We start from the raw sequence: 17,838 nt of genomic DNA, 5'->3' as shown, positions 1-17,838 counted from the left end.
ATATATATGTGTGTATAAACTACTGAAGGTGACAGTTACTTGACAGTGCCATTTTATGGCACATTGTGCCATAAGCACACAAAGAAACACATAATATTGACCCTTCAGTTTTTCATCGGAAATAAGAGAAACCTTCTAGAGACGTTGGCAGTTAATCTAAGGATGAACTTTAATTTATCTGTGACAATAAAACAGCCTGTGGCTTTTGAAGAAATTGGTAATTCTTCTAACACCAGTTATTTACGGTTAATTATTTTGTTTTTTAAGGATTTAACTTTGTTATTCTTGCTATTCTGTACCATTTTGTTTAGACTCCTCCTGGAAAGAAGCATTTTTCCCACTCAAGTTAAATAAACCCAAAGCAACTTCAAACACCATCTCTTTAAGGGTATTTATCCTTCTCCCTCCAGAATCTTTTGGCCTCCTCCTGCCCAGCTGTGTACTGCAGAGATGGACTTTTGGTTTGCTGTTTGCTTCAATCCAAATCTCTACAGTCTGGATCATGTCCAAAGCACACCAGTTCCTTTCTTCATGGAGTCCTAATAAGTTCCTTCTCGTCACCCAAGGAGATCTCAGAGTGAGCTGCTCATTGATTTCAAAGACCTTGTTTCTACAACCGTTTTCAATAATTAGACAATCATAGAATTTTTTGTTTGTTTTGTTTACCAAAGTTTAGTAAACTTTGTACTAAAATAAGTATTAAATCTGAAAAGAAAATCATGACACGTAAAGATAAAATCCTGGTCAGTAGTCACGAGCTGTGCTCTGTTTTATGATGTCAGATGCACTTTCTCACTGTCATCTTTATCTGCCTTGCCTGTATACAGCCAACACAACTGAACACAATAATGGTTCACATTTATAGTATAATTCATTTACAAAAGTTTCCATCAAAACTGGATTACTGCCAAAGAGAGTGGAGTTTAATGTTTGGCTTTATTCACTCCAAACTATTCAAAGACAGATTCAAACCACTCTGAACATCCTTTAGTTTTGGACTAAAGGAAATGTACACCATAGCAATCTATATCTGTAGAGACAGAGGAGATGAGGGAAATATCCGCTCAGCCGCCCACTAAGCTGACACCAACATTTTCCTAACTCCGCCAAAGAAGTCAGCCACTGTTAACCTAAGCAGAACTACACTGATCTCTGCTCAGATGCCAACCTAGCCTTTACTAACCAGCTCCATGAGTACGTCGCTTTGGACTTTCAACATTGACTGAGACGCATGTTCCCATCTTCAGATCACAAGTACTTTTATGGAACATTGAGCAGACCCACAGAAGTGGAATATGAAGCCTATTAAATAAAGAGAGCGTCACATTTTCTGACAACAAATAATCAGAAAGCCATTATTATTGCTGCTGCTACAGCAGCATTAATAATGTTATGCAGGAGACAATGTTCAGTTGAAAATGTTATGCCAAGCAATGTGTGCATAAACACCAACTACTAAACAAAATCCAGATCAAACTGTTGGCACCTAAAACCTTTTCTTGTATTCATTCACAAGATATTTCCTTGCCTTTCTGTCCTGGAATTAGTTTGTCAAGTAAAGACACACAAATACTTGAGTTTTTTTTAGCAGGGATCAGTTATAGAAGGTGTATGTAATCCAAAAACTATCAGTTTGTTTAGGTAGTGTAAAACTGCTGTTGTTTTGTCTTTAGATGTTGATGGAGAGCCTGGATAAGACAATTGGTCAGACGAAGTCCGTACTCCTGAGTTCAGACTGTGACCATCGTCCCACTCTGCAGAGTCACAGTCAGCATCTACAGAGGCACCAACTGGAAGCTCTTGATCGGGCTGCATGTGAGCTGCAGGTGAGTCTGTGTAGGACAGTTTGATTCATTGGTGGTGCTTGGTCCAGTGTTATTTCTGTCTTTCCTTTGTTCATGTGTGAGGATCTGTTGTTTTCTACAATGTTCCTTTCATAGCTGACTATTCAGACCATTTTCTTACCGTTTTGTGGCTGTGTCCAGTACATGCTGAGATTGATAGTTATCTGACATGCTTTATCTTTGAACTTATAAATAGCCTTAATATTTTCATGTTCATACATCAGCATTTTATATAATTTTGACTCTCACTGAATCCATACTTGTTTCAAATGACAGTGGTCCCTAAAATGCTTTCAATTCAAGTTGAGCTGGACCTTGAATTGGTCCAAGTTGGTCCAAGTTGGACCAAGTTGGACCAAAACAAGTATTTTGACTTGTTTATTTAGTCAAAATACTAAACAACTGTTAGCATTAGTAGGTTGCCTCAACCAAAAAAGAAAGAACTGGTCCCACCCAACAGAACATTGTAGCATTTCATTTGAAATGTCTAAGGTACGTAAACAGACATGGACTGGGTTTTAACCAAACACAAACCTACCTCCCTATTAAGGTATTAACCCAAAAACTAGAAAACAAAAGGAATAAGCTGGATAACAATATTTTGATGTTCTCAAAGAAGATATGGCAAGAGGTACACAAGAAATAGAATATCTTCCCATAAGTGCCAAAGATATAGGAATAATTGTTGATCTATAGGAAGAGGACATATTTATATCATGCAATGTTTTCATTTTAAAGTTTGATCTGGAGGGAAGCAGTCATTTTTGGAGATATTTACAAATTAGAGATTGTATAAAAGTCAAAATGAAGTTTCCTCAGGTGAAAAGCCTGATAGTGTTTTTGGGATTACCACCCTTACTTAGCAAGGCATGAAGATGGTTGTCTGCTTGTCCATGGCTTAAAAATTGTAGAGATCTTGATTGTACGTTTAACGAAGGAACCTGGGACTCAATTATTTCTGGCTATATGTCAGGGAGGCCAAAGATGAATTTATTCAATGTAAAATTCTCAGCAGATTCTGTTTCACTCCATCTAGACTTCACAAAATGGGTATAGGTAAAGACGTCCTGTGTTGGAAATGTCAAGAAGCAAAAGGTGCTCTCTTGCATGATTTGTGGGAGTGTTCAAGTCTCTCCAATATGGAGCAGTGTGTTATCATTTGTGGGGGGTTTAAATGACCTGAATCACCAAGACTGTTTTTGTTGGGGACAGAAACAAGGTGCCACAGTTTTCAGAGTATAAAATACTGGACTTGTGACTTGTGTTCACCTTATTTTAATGCTATTGAAAGAACCTCAGACTCCAGCCCTCAAAATGTGGAGAGAAAAACTGACTGAAAATTCAGCATGTGAGATGATGCTTGGAATATTAAATGGCGGAAATGAGGTTGTGGCAGAACAGTGAGACAGTCTTCATTCTTATGTCTACAATGTTGTAACTCAATTACTTCATGGACTGAAGCATCTTATGGTGCATTTATTACTTTATAAATGTGTTCTTGTCCCTTCACTGTCTTTCAATGTTTTAAAAATGTAATACAAGCCTTACAAACTTTCTTTTCAAAAGTTAGACTGAGATTTTTAAAAATAGATAATCTAAGTTTTTCTAGTTTCCAATAGTCCTGCCTACTATTCAAGCAGGTTCAAGGGGAATACATTTTATTATTCTAGGTTTTAAAGTAAGATGGAAGTGTTATACTAAATGTGTAGAAACCTTGCAAAATATTATGATCAGTGTAAAAGCCCATTAACATTTTTCCCAAAGATAAATGTGTTAAAACTGTTTTCTTTGCATGTTAGAAATGAGGTTATGCAAAGCAAATAGTTTTGATGGGTCTGATCTGGACATTCTACTCCACAAGGCGTTCTCTTCCATGGTGCTGAGCAACTTCTCTACTGACTGCAAGCGGATGTCTGGGGAGATCTTTGAACGCACCATGCCGTCTGCAGGATACTGGAGGCCGAGCCAGAGGACGGGTATGCATGCCAGAGTCGTACTGATGGGCTCAGTAGGCTGGATCAGTTCCACAGAGCAACTGGTTGCTATTTGTGTTTGGGCATCATTGAGTCATCACCATAGTAAACAGTTGCTACAGTGCTTGGTCTTCATTTCTTTAGTCGAGTGAGTGGAAGTCGCTGCTCTTCCAATCTTTGATTCCCTTTGAAACTGTTCTTCATTTAGTCTTTATGCTGATTGTTTTGCTCTGATCTTTTATTTAACTATATTTCATGCAATTCACCCCTTCTCCATCAATTGACTATTTTACAATAAATAAATTCATTGTAAAAAGCGATAAAGTTGGTGGAACCAACTGTGGACATCAGGTTGATTTAATGGCCTGATCTGTGATATTTCAGCAGTAGAATCATGAGACTCATGGAAAGCAGCCATCTGACAGAATCACTGCTGAAGGAGAACAACTTCAGCAGTGATGTGTCAACCACTTTCATTCTTTCTGATCATCTCTGCCCCTATGCAGTGCTGATGATAATATGCTTTGCTTCGTCAGCATAAGACGGAGGAAAAGGAATTTCTTTCCTTCAATTAGTAAAAAATCTGGGGTCTATAGTTTCAAATACAAAATACAACAGTAGTCACTGTGCAAGGTAAAAGTAAATGTATCTTATGCATTGCAGGTTTTCCCAGCAGTCCCAGTGAATATGCATCTCTGGCAGCTCAGACTGTGATTGGCCAAGTTCTAGAGGCTGTTGCGCCATTGTCAGAAGATGCTCACGTCCAAGCACTAACTGTGGCGATGACGGCTTTCATGGAGGCATGGATGGAGCACATATTAAAGCAGAAGATCAAATTCAGGTTTGGCTTTAGCATTTTTCACTGGAACAACATATCACCGTCAACTGACTTTGTGACAGATAGAGGTTTTACTTCCTGTGTGTTCTGTCGGAGGAACCAGAATTGTCTTGCTGGTTTTTGAATTTGCTGTGACTCTGTATTGTCTTTTGCCTTTTTGTTCCCTGTTGTTTTTTTTCATTCTGAATACCAGTGAACAAAACCAACTACCACATTATGTGTTGCCCACTGAAAGCCTTAAGTTTTGTTTCTTCATGCTGATGTTTAGCTAAAGTCTGTTACTACCTGAACTTTAAGCTGTTTATGCTTAGTTCATAAATGCATCTTTGAATAAATCTAACCAGATATCCATGTTGATGGGTTGAAACAAATATGATGGAAGCCACATTACACTTACTTACTTATCAGCCCAGGTGAATATTACAAAAGGGAAGAGGGTTGAGAGATAATAAAAAAGAATTTACTTTCCATAGAAGAAGAAATGAAGAGGAAGAACCTGAACTTAAAGTCACTTGTTCTGAATGGGGACTGGCTGTTTACAGTCTGATATGTGAGCTATTTAGTTGACAGAAAACATTTTGTGTAATATAACAAAATATTATTATAACTTAGTAATATAACAAGACGATCTTAAAGATGTCTGAAAGCTGCTGTAAAACAGACATGCTGCCATGGCAACCTCCATGTTCTTTTGGGACGTCAGGCTCTGAAATGATCATTTGATTCAGGGAAACTTTTTTGTGTGCGAGTGCTGACACACATCCTGCAGTGGCCTGTCTGAACAGTGTGCTGGGATTGTTTGTCCTCAGTCTGCAGGGCGCGCTGCAGCTGAAGGAAGACTTTGATTCTGTCAGGGAGATGATCAAGTCTGACAAGTACGGCCTGTCAGCCGAACTTCACCAGAGACTCCTCAGCCTCAGGTAACACGACCACGGTTCACACTGATCTGACTTATTAGCTCATCTGCTGCATTTCCATATTGTTGAACTGCCAAGGTGAGCGACAATCTGAGCATGCTCTTGTGTCAAAGCAAGATGGAGCCCAAGCATCCAAATCCAAAATGCTGAAAGAAAATGGTGACAGAATGAGAAATAAAATGAGAGCATATGAGACACGAAAACATAGATGTTCTGATTGGGAGAGGTTAGGTTTGTTACCATGACAACATCAGACTTTTGAAATGGCCTTGGATTCCTGTCAGTTTCCTGACAGCTACTTATTTTTTAGTTTGCTTCTTCCTTTGTCATAATTTATATCAGTTGGCAGTTTAGGTATTTGTTCTCTAAAAACATTGTCTATCCCTTTTTGATCAGCTCATGAAGGACACTAATCAGATCAATAATAAACATGTGGCAACACTTGATATTGACTGGCCTGTTCCCTGTGTGTGAAGTGTTTTTCAGCAGGTGGACTCGGCGCTCCTTTGTTTGCTGCAGCAGCCACAGGCCAAGCCGTACCTGCAGCACCCAGCCTGGGAGTCGTTCACATGCTGCTGTAAGTTCCCCACCTGTCAGTCAAACTATGAGTCCTGTAAACCTCTTTGCTTTGCAGTTGTGTCTATGTCAAGTCTCCATGTGTGTTGCCCCCCACACACACACCCCAGGTCCAGTTAAAGGCAGCAGACACAGCTTGGACACTGCTGCTGTGGGCAGTAACATAACCAACCTGGGCTGTGTGGAAGGTGAAGAGCTGAGTCAGTCTGATCAGACTGTCCACTCTCCAGTGGACACGTCTCTCCCTGCAGAGCCTTACCTGGCTTTAAGGTTAGTTACTTGGAATGTAGAGGAAATGTTCTTTACATTTCCACATTCAAAACATACCCTGCCTAGAAAAAGTATTCACATCTCTGGACGCTTTACCATTTTTATTGTTTTTACAAATCGACCATGAGCAAGCAAAAAACCCTTTAGTGTCAAAGTGAAAATTTATTTCTACAAAATAAAAATTGAATTAAGGTATTTATGATGAAATAAATGATTGCATAAATATTCACCCCCTCTAAAGGGACTGACCTAATTTAACAGAGGTCAGTCAATTCAGGCCTGTAGTCTCACAGTGAGGGGAGCGGATCGCCTGAGTGCCTTGTGGACTCGTCTACTCTCTGCCAGCCACATGGAGATGACATCAGTGCCATGACTGAGTGTGAGACTGACTACATAAACCTCTGTGTGAACAGCACCATCCCAACCAGAACAGTGAGATGCTTCCCGAAAAACAAACCCTGGATCACTGAATGTCAGAGATGTGTGGTTAGGGATGAAGAAGATTATAGGCTTCAAGCAAAAGGAGGAGGATCAGATCGATGAGAGCCTGGACAGAGCAAATGAGATGAACACATTCTTCAACAGGTTCAGTTCAGGGACAAGCTCATTATCATCTTCTCTTGTCCCCAGTCATACAAACATCCCTCCTTCCTGTGACCCACAGATTTCCTGTCAAACCTCAGATGTTTCATCTTCCACCTCAGTCATGGACTCTTCTGCTTCCACAAGTTTGTCTTCATCCAAATCAGGAGACCCAAGAGAAGGTTCCACTGTTGTGGAAGACATCCTGTCTGGTTCCAGTAGCAAAGAAAACTCAGCCATCTGTTATCCTGACATCTGACATCATGAAGGTTCTGGAAGACACTCCTTCTGGCCAACCCGAGTAAGCAGACAAGTACGTATCTGGACCCAATGCAGTTTGCTTATTGCCGTAGAATTGGGAGTTGAAGTTGAAGATGCCTTCATGCATCTGCTTCAACAAACCCACTGTCATCTGGACAAAGCAGGCAGCACTGTGAGGATTATGTTCTTTGATTTCACCAGTGCATTTAACACAATTCAGCCAGATCTGCTCTGTGAGAAACTCAAGAAGACGCAGATGGAGGCCTCAACAATCACCTGTATCTATGACTACCTCACCCACAGACCACAGTTTGTGAGACTGAAAAACTGTGCATGTAACCAGATGGTCATCAACATAAGTGCCACAGGGGACTGTACTCTCACCACTCCTTTCCACTCTACACTTCAGATTCCTGTAACATTCGTCCGACTCCCGTCATCTACAGAAATACTTGGATGACTTTGCAGTTGTTGGGTGTATCAGAGACGGCCAAGAGGCTGAGTACAGACAAAACAAAGGTTTCACTTGTTGATTTCTAGTGAAGCAGGATTAGATCCAACCCTATTTCCATTATGGGAGAAGTGGAGGCAGTTGGGGAATATAAATACCTCGGAAGTTTGTTGGGTCAACAGACTGGACTGGAGATGCAACAGTGAAGCCGTCTGTAAGAAGGACAGAGCAGACTCCTTGAGGAAGCCAAGATCCTTTAAGGTCTATAAGTCTGTTGAGAGAGTCATTTCTTCTGCTGTCATCTGTTGGGGCCACAGCATCAGAACCAGGGACCTAAAAAGGCTCAACAACCTGATAAAGAAGGCTGGTTCTGTTCTGGGGACGACTGTGGAGCCTCTGGAGATGGACAACCCTGAACACCATTTTCATGGGACTGTCATGGGAAAACGGAGCATCTTCAGTCAGAGGCTTCTTCAAATTCCCTGTAACACAGACCGCTACAAGAGATCTTTCCTACCACCAGTCATCTCAATCTACAATAATTTTTTAAAAAATTTTAATGAGTTACAACATTGTTGAATTTCCCTTTGGAATCAATAAAGTATTTTTGAATTTTAATCTGAATTTGAGTGCGTCTCCAGTGATAGTATAAAGACATCTGGTTGTTGATGTCACAATGGCAGGCAGATTTCCTGCCTGCATGAAAGCTGAAGAACACTCAAGCAATCAGAAATGTATAAGTCAGCGGATGGGTTTGTGCTGATTCAATAACATTTATTGAGGTTAATGATTAACCTCAGCACAAGGAGGCTTTCATCCAGGAGCAGCAGATTAGCATTGCAAAAGCTAAAAAGTGTTTGGTTCAGTCTGTTTACCTGGAGCAGGGACGGCAGCCAAAGGACCATCTACTAAAATGAATATTGATGTAATCATTATGTTACATATATTTTGTCGTTATTTTGTTAAAATTAGTTTTCACTTTGACATTACATTTTTCTTATTTTTAGTTATTTTTTGTCAAAAAAGTTACATTTCGTTGATCATGCTTGATCTGGAAAAGGCATAAAGTGGCAAACCATCCAAAGGGCTGAATACCTTTTTAGGCATTATATTCTATGGTGTGTTGTGTGTAGAAAAAACAATACTATTTGGTGACAGTGGCTCAGGTAGGAGTTCATACTGTAACCAGTGGGTTGCTAGTTTGAAACCCCGATCTGGCCATCTCAATCATTCTGTCCTTGGGTAAGGACAGACTAATTGTCCTTACCCACTGGGTACCTTACCACCAGGTGTCCGTTTGCCCCAGACCAGTTGTGGCTACAGTGTAGCCTACCACAATCGGTGTGTGAATGACCGCTTGTAGAGTGAAGTGGTTTGAAGTTCTCTGGACTTGATGAAGCGCTGTGTAAGGAAAGGCCATGTACCACTCTACTCATCCTACTTGAGTGGTTGCTGGAGGTGTAATCTTTTTCTGTGCTTTCAGTACGGTGTTGGGTGCGACCCACCAGGAGTGGTTGGACCTCCGGGTCCACAGCAGTACTCGTCGCTGGCGACTGCCTGGACTACAGTGTCTGTACAAGATGGAACCCTGAACAGAACTTAGTCTGGCTCTACAGACCGGCAGAAAAACCATGGTTTGGTTTCTCTTTGCTCAATATTTGCAAAGTGTTCACCTGTTTGTATCATCAAAAATTTATTTGTAAATAGATTTTCTATTCTCACACTAACTGCATGTGTTTGGTGACAGTAGCTTTCAATCTGATGTAGCCCAGTAAGCCCAACCTATAAGTGGTTTTAATGGAATTAGTTTGAAGTTCTCGCTCCAGCAGATGGAGTCCCGTTACTCGCGCTGCCATCTGAGTAACTGGGATTTGAAAGGAAAGCTCTGACATTTGATTGGGGAGGAAAAAATGTTAAGAGGTAATCTTGTGGGACTCCTCACTTATACAACTGTTATCTAGCTTAAAAAGTTGCTAAAAATTGGAGACAGAGTCAGAACTCCTCTGGAGACGAGAATAGACGTGGCAGTAGCTTTAATGCAGCTGAAGGACTGACTCTTGTTTCTGTTTCTGGTGTGTTTCTGCTGGGGGCTGTTTTCTTTGCAGAAAAGTTGGTGTCGTCTGGTCACGGTCCCAAGCATACGCTGGAGCTGCTTTGGACTTGTAGACGTATTTCTGCTCCAGCACACCTGAACTGAGTCGCTACACCAGCAGCCATCAGGCTTCACCTGCAGCTCATTTGATTCAGGTGCTTTGGAGCTGGGATGCATCTACAAGTTGAAGGGTGGCAGATCTCCTGTTCTCAGAAAGAATCGGCAGCCATCTTGTTTTGGCTCTTGGGTAACTGTTTGATCATTCCTGCTCTGTGTTAGTTATTGGCCCTGTGTGGGGAAATTTTAAAATCAATTGAACTGTTGAAAGTGCCAACTTCAAGGGCTACTTGGTAACATAATTGTTTGGTGAGAAGATGCAGATCTCAGCAGTATCTGCCGATGGATTTCTAACACATATTCAGTGGGAGACTTGAGTAATGTCTTTTTTTTATTCCTGCCTTTTAATAAATATTGTTTACAAATGGTCTGCTGGAAATTGGAATTTCTGAAATAAACTATTTTGTGTATAAAGTCTCTTGCTGTGTTTTCTGAACTTTGGAAATTTGGTTACTGCTTTCATCTCTTAAAAGCACCTCATTATCTTCAATCTGTATTTAGTTTTCTGCAGGATTATTTTGCCATGTAATCAGTGCACCGGTCCAAATGGCACATGTAGATTAATGGCATGTGTTAGCCGTGCGGCTAGCAGCTTCTACAACCCACTAGTTCTGTAAACATTCTCCATCAGTAGACAGGTGTGTCTTCTGAAACATATTTTCTTTGTACTACTTTTTGGACAAGTTTAGAAGCCCATCCTTACAGTCCTTGGACTCTTGAAGTGCCAGCTGTTATGGAAGTTCTCTATTAAAAAGTGAAAACACTGGTTAAATCAACAGAAAATAAATGTGCATTTGTCTTTCAGGATCTTTTATTCAAAGTCCAACAAAAAGGCCATTGAAGATTCTCAGACAAAATGACAAAGTACATCCTTTTAGTCTCATCCTGCAGTGCTTGTTACATACGCAGTTCACACTTCCTTTTACAGAACCTCCCATTTCAACATCAACATACACAAAAAAGATGTAAGTCTCACACTGTTGGGTTCTACATCCTCTGACCTTTCTAAAATGAAAATAACCCTCAAAATACCCTGATCTCTCCTGAGTTCCTTTTTCCAGTAAATAAGCTAAAGTACAAAGTTTTCATAACAGTATTATGTCCTGTTGCTTGTACAATCCTAACTGAAGAATAGGGGTGGCAGCATCATGCTGTGGGAGTGTTTTGCTGCAGGAGAAACTGGTACATATAAGAAAAGAACATTATGTAGAAATATTGAAGCAACATCTAAAGACATCAGCCAGGAAGTTAAAGTTTGGGCACAGACCGACAGTATTCTAAGGTTTATTGTCCATTTGGAAGACCAGAGAGGTTTAAGGACAACAAAGTCAGTGTTTTGGTGTGGCTACAACAAAGTCCAAAGGGCTGTTTCACAAACCAGGAAACCAGACTGATGGGATCTTCCAAATATCCTGGCTTAATTAAACCTTCATTCAACTTGACAAAAGCTGTAATTCTGTGAAGCTAGCCTGCTCCGGACCAGGCTAACCGCCAGTCTTAGGCCTGAAGCCTTATCTGCTCAGTCAGCGCTCACACTGATCAGAAACCATTAAGTCTTGTCTATTATTCAATTTTCTTATCTGCTTTGGTCCTTTTTTTAATCACCCTGCATTAAAATACCATGAATTCATATTCAGTCAAGTACTATTATTATGACATTATGATGTTAGAAAATAGAATTATCAATTTTAAAATGACCCACATGGCCTCTCTTGCTGTTTGATTGTGTCTCTGAAGACCTCCGTTCTACGTTTGACACAAAGGCCTTAATAGACCATTGCAGAGTTAAGAGGATTACAGAAATTATTGATATTATTGCAATCAAGTCAAACCAAATTATTTGTAAAATACTTTACTGATGAATTTTAACCTAACTTAAAATAACGTTCACAAGGTAAATTAACTATTTTTTGCATATAGTTATACAAATGCAGTTTAAATCACACAATATTTAAAACAAGTACTTATTTACATCATAAACATACATTTTGTCTCTAGAGGGTTGATAATAAAATACATTTTATAAACTCAGTTACAATTTATGGAGAAGAACCTCGCTGCAGCAGACAGAAAGGGGCGGGGACAGACCAGATGTCAGTCAGTCCCTTATTTGCAAGTGGGGCCATTGTACTCCAGAACTGAAGGGGTGCTATTTCCTATCTCAGTTATGGTGTGAAGGTTTTTTTTCTTTAGAAATCTTTTTGGATTCCAGTCATGATTAAAACATAATTATGAAATAGAATATATTTGTATATATAGTGGTATATCAATCAATCAATCGAATTTTATTTGTATAGCACATTTCAGCAGCAAGGCATTTCAAAGTGCTTTACATAATTAAAATAAAAACACCATGTGAGAAAGAGATTTAAAAAACATCATTAAAACGTAAACAGTGAGAAAGAGAAATAAAAAGCTGTAGAACTTTAGTTGAGACGCCGTCAACTGGGACTCCAACCCTTTGGACTTTAGTCAAAACGCTGTTTGACAAGGACTCTAACCTCTCGTACTTTTTTTTTTAAGATAAAAACATTAAAATCACTGAAACAGTGAGAAAGAGAAAGACATTTTGAAAAAGATTTAAAAAGATAAAAACATTAAAACCAGCAACCCTTTTGAGGACTTCAGTTAAATGTTAACTGTCATATATTATATATATATATATATATATATATTATATTATATATATTTTAGTAACATAATATAGTATCTCATTATAATGTACTTTTATTATCTTAACGTTGTTAGAAAATGCAATGCCTGATGGAGATAGTCATCTCCACATAAAAAGATAACCTTTTTTAAAATTAGTGGCAGAAACCAGCTTCCATACATTAAGATCATGCAGTGAAGTTATAAAGTCTTTTATTGTCAACATTCAAAGCAATATGATGACTCTTCAATTAAATGCTTTACATTTAATTTCTCTTTGGGATCAATTAAGTACTTCTCAATTTGAATGTCTTCTAGGGTTTCAAGATCAAAATGGAAGAATCTACATAGACCAAAACTGTTTCAAGGAAAGTAGTTTAAAAAAATGAAAAGAATAAAGTAGAGTAACAATTAGACAATGGATGGATGGATTAACGTCATTAGAGTTTAGACAAAAATTGCTACATAGACATTTTACTCAGAAGGCTAAAGAGTGAGAGTCAAATGCAAATTATTGATTGACTTATTTGATGTCACGTGTGCTTACAGTAAAGTTTTGCTCATTTTCACATGGAAAGGAAAAATATCCTCAATTAGTAGGCACGTTTTCAAGGCTGACTTTCTTCAAGTCTTTAATGTTGGCCCACTGTATAACTGCGTCAGATACTCCAGTTCTAAATGGAGCAGTTATCAGAAATCACCAAAACTGTCTCCAAATTTAAAATGTTTCCAAATTAAATGAGTATCAGTTGTTAAGGAGACAATGTTTACATCATGATAACAAACATCATATAAAAATTGATCTATGTTCTCCTATAAAATCTTTGAATAAAACAGCTTCCATATGAGCATCTTGCAGATTTGGACCCACACTACAGATGCACAATGATTGCTGACATGACAACAACCCAGCTGCAGAGCGTCTGGGAGATTTTAAACATTTGTTTAAATCAGTTCTGGCTGGTCAAAGACTGAACCATCTACACACCAAACAAACTCACAGCCAACACATAAACTCAAAAGAGGAAGAACAAAGAACACACAAGTCAACAGCATTCAGATTCATTATATTTAAGAAGGTACAAAAAATGATTAAAATATTCACAAAACTACATTTTAATTTATGAAATTTGCACAGTGTTCCAAATACAGCAAGAAATTCTCAGGCTGATATTTTTTGCAGCTTTAAAAGAATACTTAGTTTCTGTAATTACGCTCCCACATTCATGATTTCTGTAGCTTATTGTAAATTTGCCTACTTGCGAAATCCAGAGATTTCCAAGTCCAGAGATTTCAAAATAATAAAAACAGGAGATCACCATGATTCCTACAGGGTCCTAACAAAATAAGGTCTAAATCTATCCTTAATCACCACATACTGGCACACAAATCTTCAGTCATCCACATTAGTTTTAGATTTCCAGAGACACACGCCAGGCAAGTCAGGAAAATCAGGAGGAGGCAATACAAGAGCTGCCACTGCTTGCTGGATGAACTCAAGTGTTTCTGATCGTTGCTGCTGTCCATGAAGTTCTTGTCCTTTCTTCAGGCTGTGGTGCCTGTCGCAGCGTCAACAGGGCCTCAGCCTCCCACATCTACTGCGAGCTTGGATACTTCAGGGAAAACCTGTTAAATGCATCATAAATGGCCTGTCTGGAGGAAAAAGAGAAACATCATCTAATTATTTGGCTGACATAATGATGCCTAAAGCCAAGGATGAAAGAAAATTACATTAAGTGAAAAAATACATAAAAGCCATAACTCTGTTGAGGAAGCCAGGTCTTTGCAATGTAAAACAGTAAACAAATAAATGTAAAAATGCATTTTCAAAACAAATGACAATCATGGCAGATTAATGAAATTCAAAAATTCTTTATTAATCCCAAAGGGACATTAATAATAAAATAACCTCTACATTTGTGGGAAGTTGCAAAAAAAGTTGTTTTCAGTCATTAAAGGGGAATTATCATGTACAGTATTTCAGAGGCACATAATACCATTTTGTAGGGTTACCCTAACCCTCACCCTATGTTGGGTTCAGCTGTAATAAAACATACACATATGTCAAGTTAAAACAGCAAATGGTGTATTTGTGTGAGTGCAATACCATCTCCACCCAGCTGGCACGTGCCTCACAGAAAATCAAGCACACCCATCTCTCTCACTCAGGCCTTCAGGAGCCTATAAGGCAACTCAGCACACCTGTGGTAGAATAATCTCTACAAACAAAGACCTCATCTTCAAGCTCCTGCAGAAACACCACTGGTAGGAACTGAACTTTAAACCTGCATTCGGAGGACCTAGCTGGCTTTACAAAAATGGATTTATGAAAGTAGTTTATTTTGTTTATTTTTTGATTACTTAAAAGTAATTTGTAATTTGTTTGTTTGTAGGTTTTCAACCTGCTTGGGTGTCATGTATTGGAAAGTACAGTGATTCAAAAAAAAAAAAGAGAAAAGATGACACTGATGACACTTAAAATAAAAAGATGACACTGAGAAGAGTTGGTCCTGGATTTCTTGATGGGAGCAAGCCCTTTTCAAGTTTGGGCAGAAGCTAAGGTGATTTGTAGAGGCCAAAAAACTTGACTATATATATATATATATATATATATATATATATATATCTCAAATATGACATTGTAACTTAATACCTTGAAACTGGGCCTCCGTCTCTTTAGGAAAGTCCTGCTCTTTCTGAAATTCCGTCTTCAGGTTTTTATCACATGGCTCCTCTACTGACCACTTAAACTTTATTTTACCAGAGTTGCTCTGAGAAGCTGCTCATATAATGAGCTCAGCAGATGCACAGTTCCACCAGGTGTTTGCTAACTGCGGCTGACGCTAGTCTGAAATCAAGCGTTTTGCACGACATGCAAAAATACTTGTTTGAAGAATTTCTCAAACTTGCATGAAAGGCAACACTCCAGGTATATTTTTGAGGATAACACTATGACATGATGTAAAGCTGAAAAAAGTCCATAATACTGCCCAGCAGTTTCTGTACGTTTCAGGTTTCTGAGGAGTGTAGTAACTACATGCTGGCTCACCCTGTTCAGCTCCGTGTCCTGGAGGCGCTAAAACTTTAAGAGTATAAAATATTTGATTTGGGTCAAACATCTAAGAAATCCTTTCATAAGCTTCTCACCATAGTTAACAGGAATTTTGCCCAATTCCTTCACTCAGAACTCAGTCTGACACGTCGGCCACCTGGTTCACAGAACATCACACTCCTGTGATGGTCACAACCAAACCTCTACTTTGTCACCAACCTGGCAGAATGCTCAGGGTTGCCGTCTATTTGAATGATTCCCATTTGTGCTCAAACGACTTGACATCTGCTAAGACAAAACCTTCATGTCTGTGACGCAGAACCCGTCTTCCTTCGAATGGTATTCCATGTTATATATTTTTATGTATTATTGTGTAAACATATGAAGGTGGCTCCTTCATATTTTTACAGTTTACAAAAAGGGTTTTACTGCTTTGTCAGACAGTCATTGATAATTCATATGTGCAAAACATGCTTTATAAAATAGTATTTCTTTGCAGTTTTAAAAGAAAATATTTCTTTCACTGAACTAATTTGTAATATATCAGTCTTTCACACTCTGTTGCATCTCGAACAGAGTGTCAGGCATTATCAGCACCTTAGGCATTTTTTCTGCACACATTGCAGAAGTTATTATTTTCTTTAATTAAAAATATCTAATCTGCAATGAATAAATTAAATAGAACATCATAGGATGACAGAGAGCATGCTCACTGCTCTGTTCGGCTGGGCGCTGCAGGATGAGGATGATGTGCTTCACTCTTGCTTGTTGCTGCTAAGTTAATGTTCACAGTTGAGTGTTTTTTACCGTTATTGTGTTGCCTTAATTGTTATATTTAATAATGCATGAGATCAATTTTGTCTCTGCCAAAGCAACTCAAGTCCACTTTTTTTCTCTCACATTTTCCTTTGATTTTCTTTCTGTATTACAAATGGCACTAAAATGTTATCAATCCACACAACACATATATATATTTTACATTGATATCTTGAAATTTTATCTTTTATAAGAACATGATGTGTTTTTAACAACATATCATGTGTGTTAAACTTTTTCAAAAAAGTTGAAATGATTCAACTTTTTTGTGAGCTTCAACCACAAAAACTAGAAAACTGCCATTTTATGCCGTGGGATAAAATGGCATGTTCTCACAAACGTGTTTTCAAGTCATTTGAATGGCTCTTTGAAGAGAAGATCCGGTCTGCGTCACATCACCACTACAGTAGTTGTTTCAGTTTGGTGGCTGGTGGGAGCGGAATAATTTGGTATTTAAATCTGTTTCCATGGTAACGGCTTTCCTTACCTGTATTTCTATTGGTTTCTATCACAGCTTAACGCACCACCTCCAAACTGTGCGGATTGTTGCACAGAGGTGGAAACAAAGCAAAACAAAGAAGAGTTTGAATCGACAATGATTCTGGTTAGACTCATTTCAATTTTTGATACCCAGGAGTTTTTCATTGGAATGTGGATCCTTCACATCAGTTTGAGAAGGTTTGGATGGTGCTTCACATTTGATGATGTCATGTAGCATGGCGCGCTAGTCTTGGTCTCGGGTTGTGTGATCTTGACCATAATACCAGTTTCTGAGGAATTATGTGAAAAGGTCTTTAGCTTACCTAAAGAAATTCTGTTTAAACAGGTAAGCGCTGATGTGTCCTCCATTCAGGTATCTGATTTCACATCCAGGCCAAATCTCCTGAAGGCTGAGGACTCCTGTTCGAGGAATGTAGGCGTCCTCTCTGGCCTGCACCACAATTATGAGACCAGTGTCTACGGGAACTGGAAGAGTCAGAAAAACTGTTTTTTACTTTTGTATACATTGTTGGTATTTAAAAATCTTCTACAAAAACATATTCAGCTGCATGATTTTCATGGCAAGTTGCCAGGATTAAGTTGTTTATTTACAGGCAAGACTTAAATAAAGTCAATTCAATCAAATATTCTCTCAAGGCAAATTAAATTAATTCAGAGGTCAGTTGATCCAAGTTATTAAAAATGCAGTCAAGTTCAATTTCTTATTGAAACTGGTTAAAATGTTTTCTAGAAAATGAAAACCAGCAGATTAAATTGAGTCAGTGATTAGACGAATCTGTCCTGGGGGAGGAATTCCTTTGACAACGCCGGATAGTCAAAACACAGAGGTCTGGTCAGCACTCGTCTGAAACTCTGTTAAAGTTAAAATGTTTGGCAGGAAGACCGAGGAGTGATTT

The 17,838-nt window shown here is 38.7% G+C and overlaps 1 protein-coding gene and 1 long non-coding RNA gene across 4 annotated transcripts; one reads left to right on the top strand and one right to left on the bottom strand.

Annotated features, from left to right (window-relative positions):
* Nucleotides 1-93: 93 nt before the first annotated feature.
* On the top strand, nucleotides 94-10,338 carry LOC103133115 (coiled-coil domain-containing protein 142). 3 transcript variants are annotated; one of them, XM_016667746.1, is made up of 9 exons: nucleotides 488-577; nucleotides 1,248-1,309; nucleotides 1,672-1,826; nucleotides 3,706-3,820; nucleotides 4,481-4,658; nucleotides 5,465-5,575; nucleotides 6,049-6,149; nucleotides 6,259-6,418; nucleotides 7,049-9,189. In XM_016667746.1, exons 3-9 carry the CDS (start codon nucleotides 1,674-1,676, stop codon nucleotides 7,257-7,259), a joined length of 1,029 nt encoding a protein of 342 aa, XP_016523232.1. In that variant the 5' UTR covers nucleotides 488-577; nucleotides 1,248-1,309; nucleotides 1,672-1,673; the 3' UTR covers nucleotides 7,260-9,189. The 3 variants fall into 3 exon arrangements, with proteins under 3 accessions (XP_016523231.1, XP_007544945.1, XP_016523232.1); XM_016667745.1 differs by lacking the exon at nucleotides 1,248-1,309 and having other exon boundaries at nucleotides 94-577; nucleotides 1,674-1,826; XM_007544883.2 differs by lacking the exons at nucleotides 1,248-1,309; nucleotides 7,049-9,189 and adding an exon at nucleotides 9,196-10,338 and having other exon boundaries at nucleotides 274-577; nucleotides 1,674-1,826.
* Nucleotides 10,339-12,772: 2,434 nt separating this feature from the next.
* LOC103133114 (uncharacterized) lies at nucleotides 12,773-17,437 on the bottom strand. The gene is made up of 2 exons (XR_475688.2): nucleotides 17,245-17,437; nucleotides 12,773-14,226 (listed from the first exon to the last, which is right to left on the bottom strand). It is a non-coding gene; the product is annotated as an uncharacterized LOC103133114 (long non-coding RNA).
* Nucleotides 17,438-17,838: the final 401 nt, after the last annotated feature.

Source organism: Poecilia formosa, unplaced genomic scaffold, assembly GCF_000485575.1.
Source record: "Poecilia formosa unplaced genomic scaffold, Poecilia_formosa-5.1.2 Scaffold2266, whole genome shotgun sequence".
NCBI lineage: Eukaryota > Metazoa > Chordata > Actinopteri > Cyprinodontiformes > Poeciliidae > Poecilia > Poecilia formosa.
This window is presented reverse-complemented; position numbering and strand designations above follow the sequence as displayed.

What these genes read in the sequence shown, in the direction of transcription:
- LOC103133115 (XM_016667745.1), top strand. Translation starts at nt 503, where the DNA reads ATGTCCAAAGCACACCAGTTCCTTTCTTCATGGAGTCCTAATAAGTTC. An exon ending in TCACCCAAGGAGATCTCAGA is followed by an intron (nt 578 to 1,673) that starts GTGAGCTGCTCA and finishes TTTTGTCTTTAG; the next exon opens with ATGTTGATGGAGAGCCTGGA. An exon ending in AAGCAGAAGATCAAATTCAG is followed by an intron (nt 4,659 to 5,464) that starts GTTTGGCTTTAG and finishes GTTTGTCCTCAG; the next exon opens with TCTGCAGGGCGCGCTGCAGC.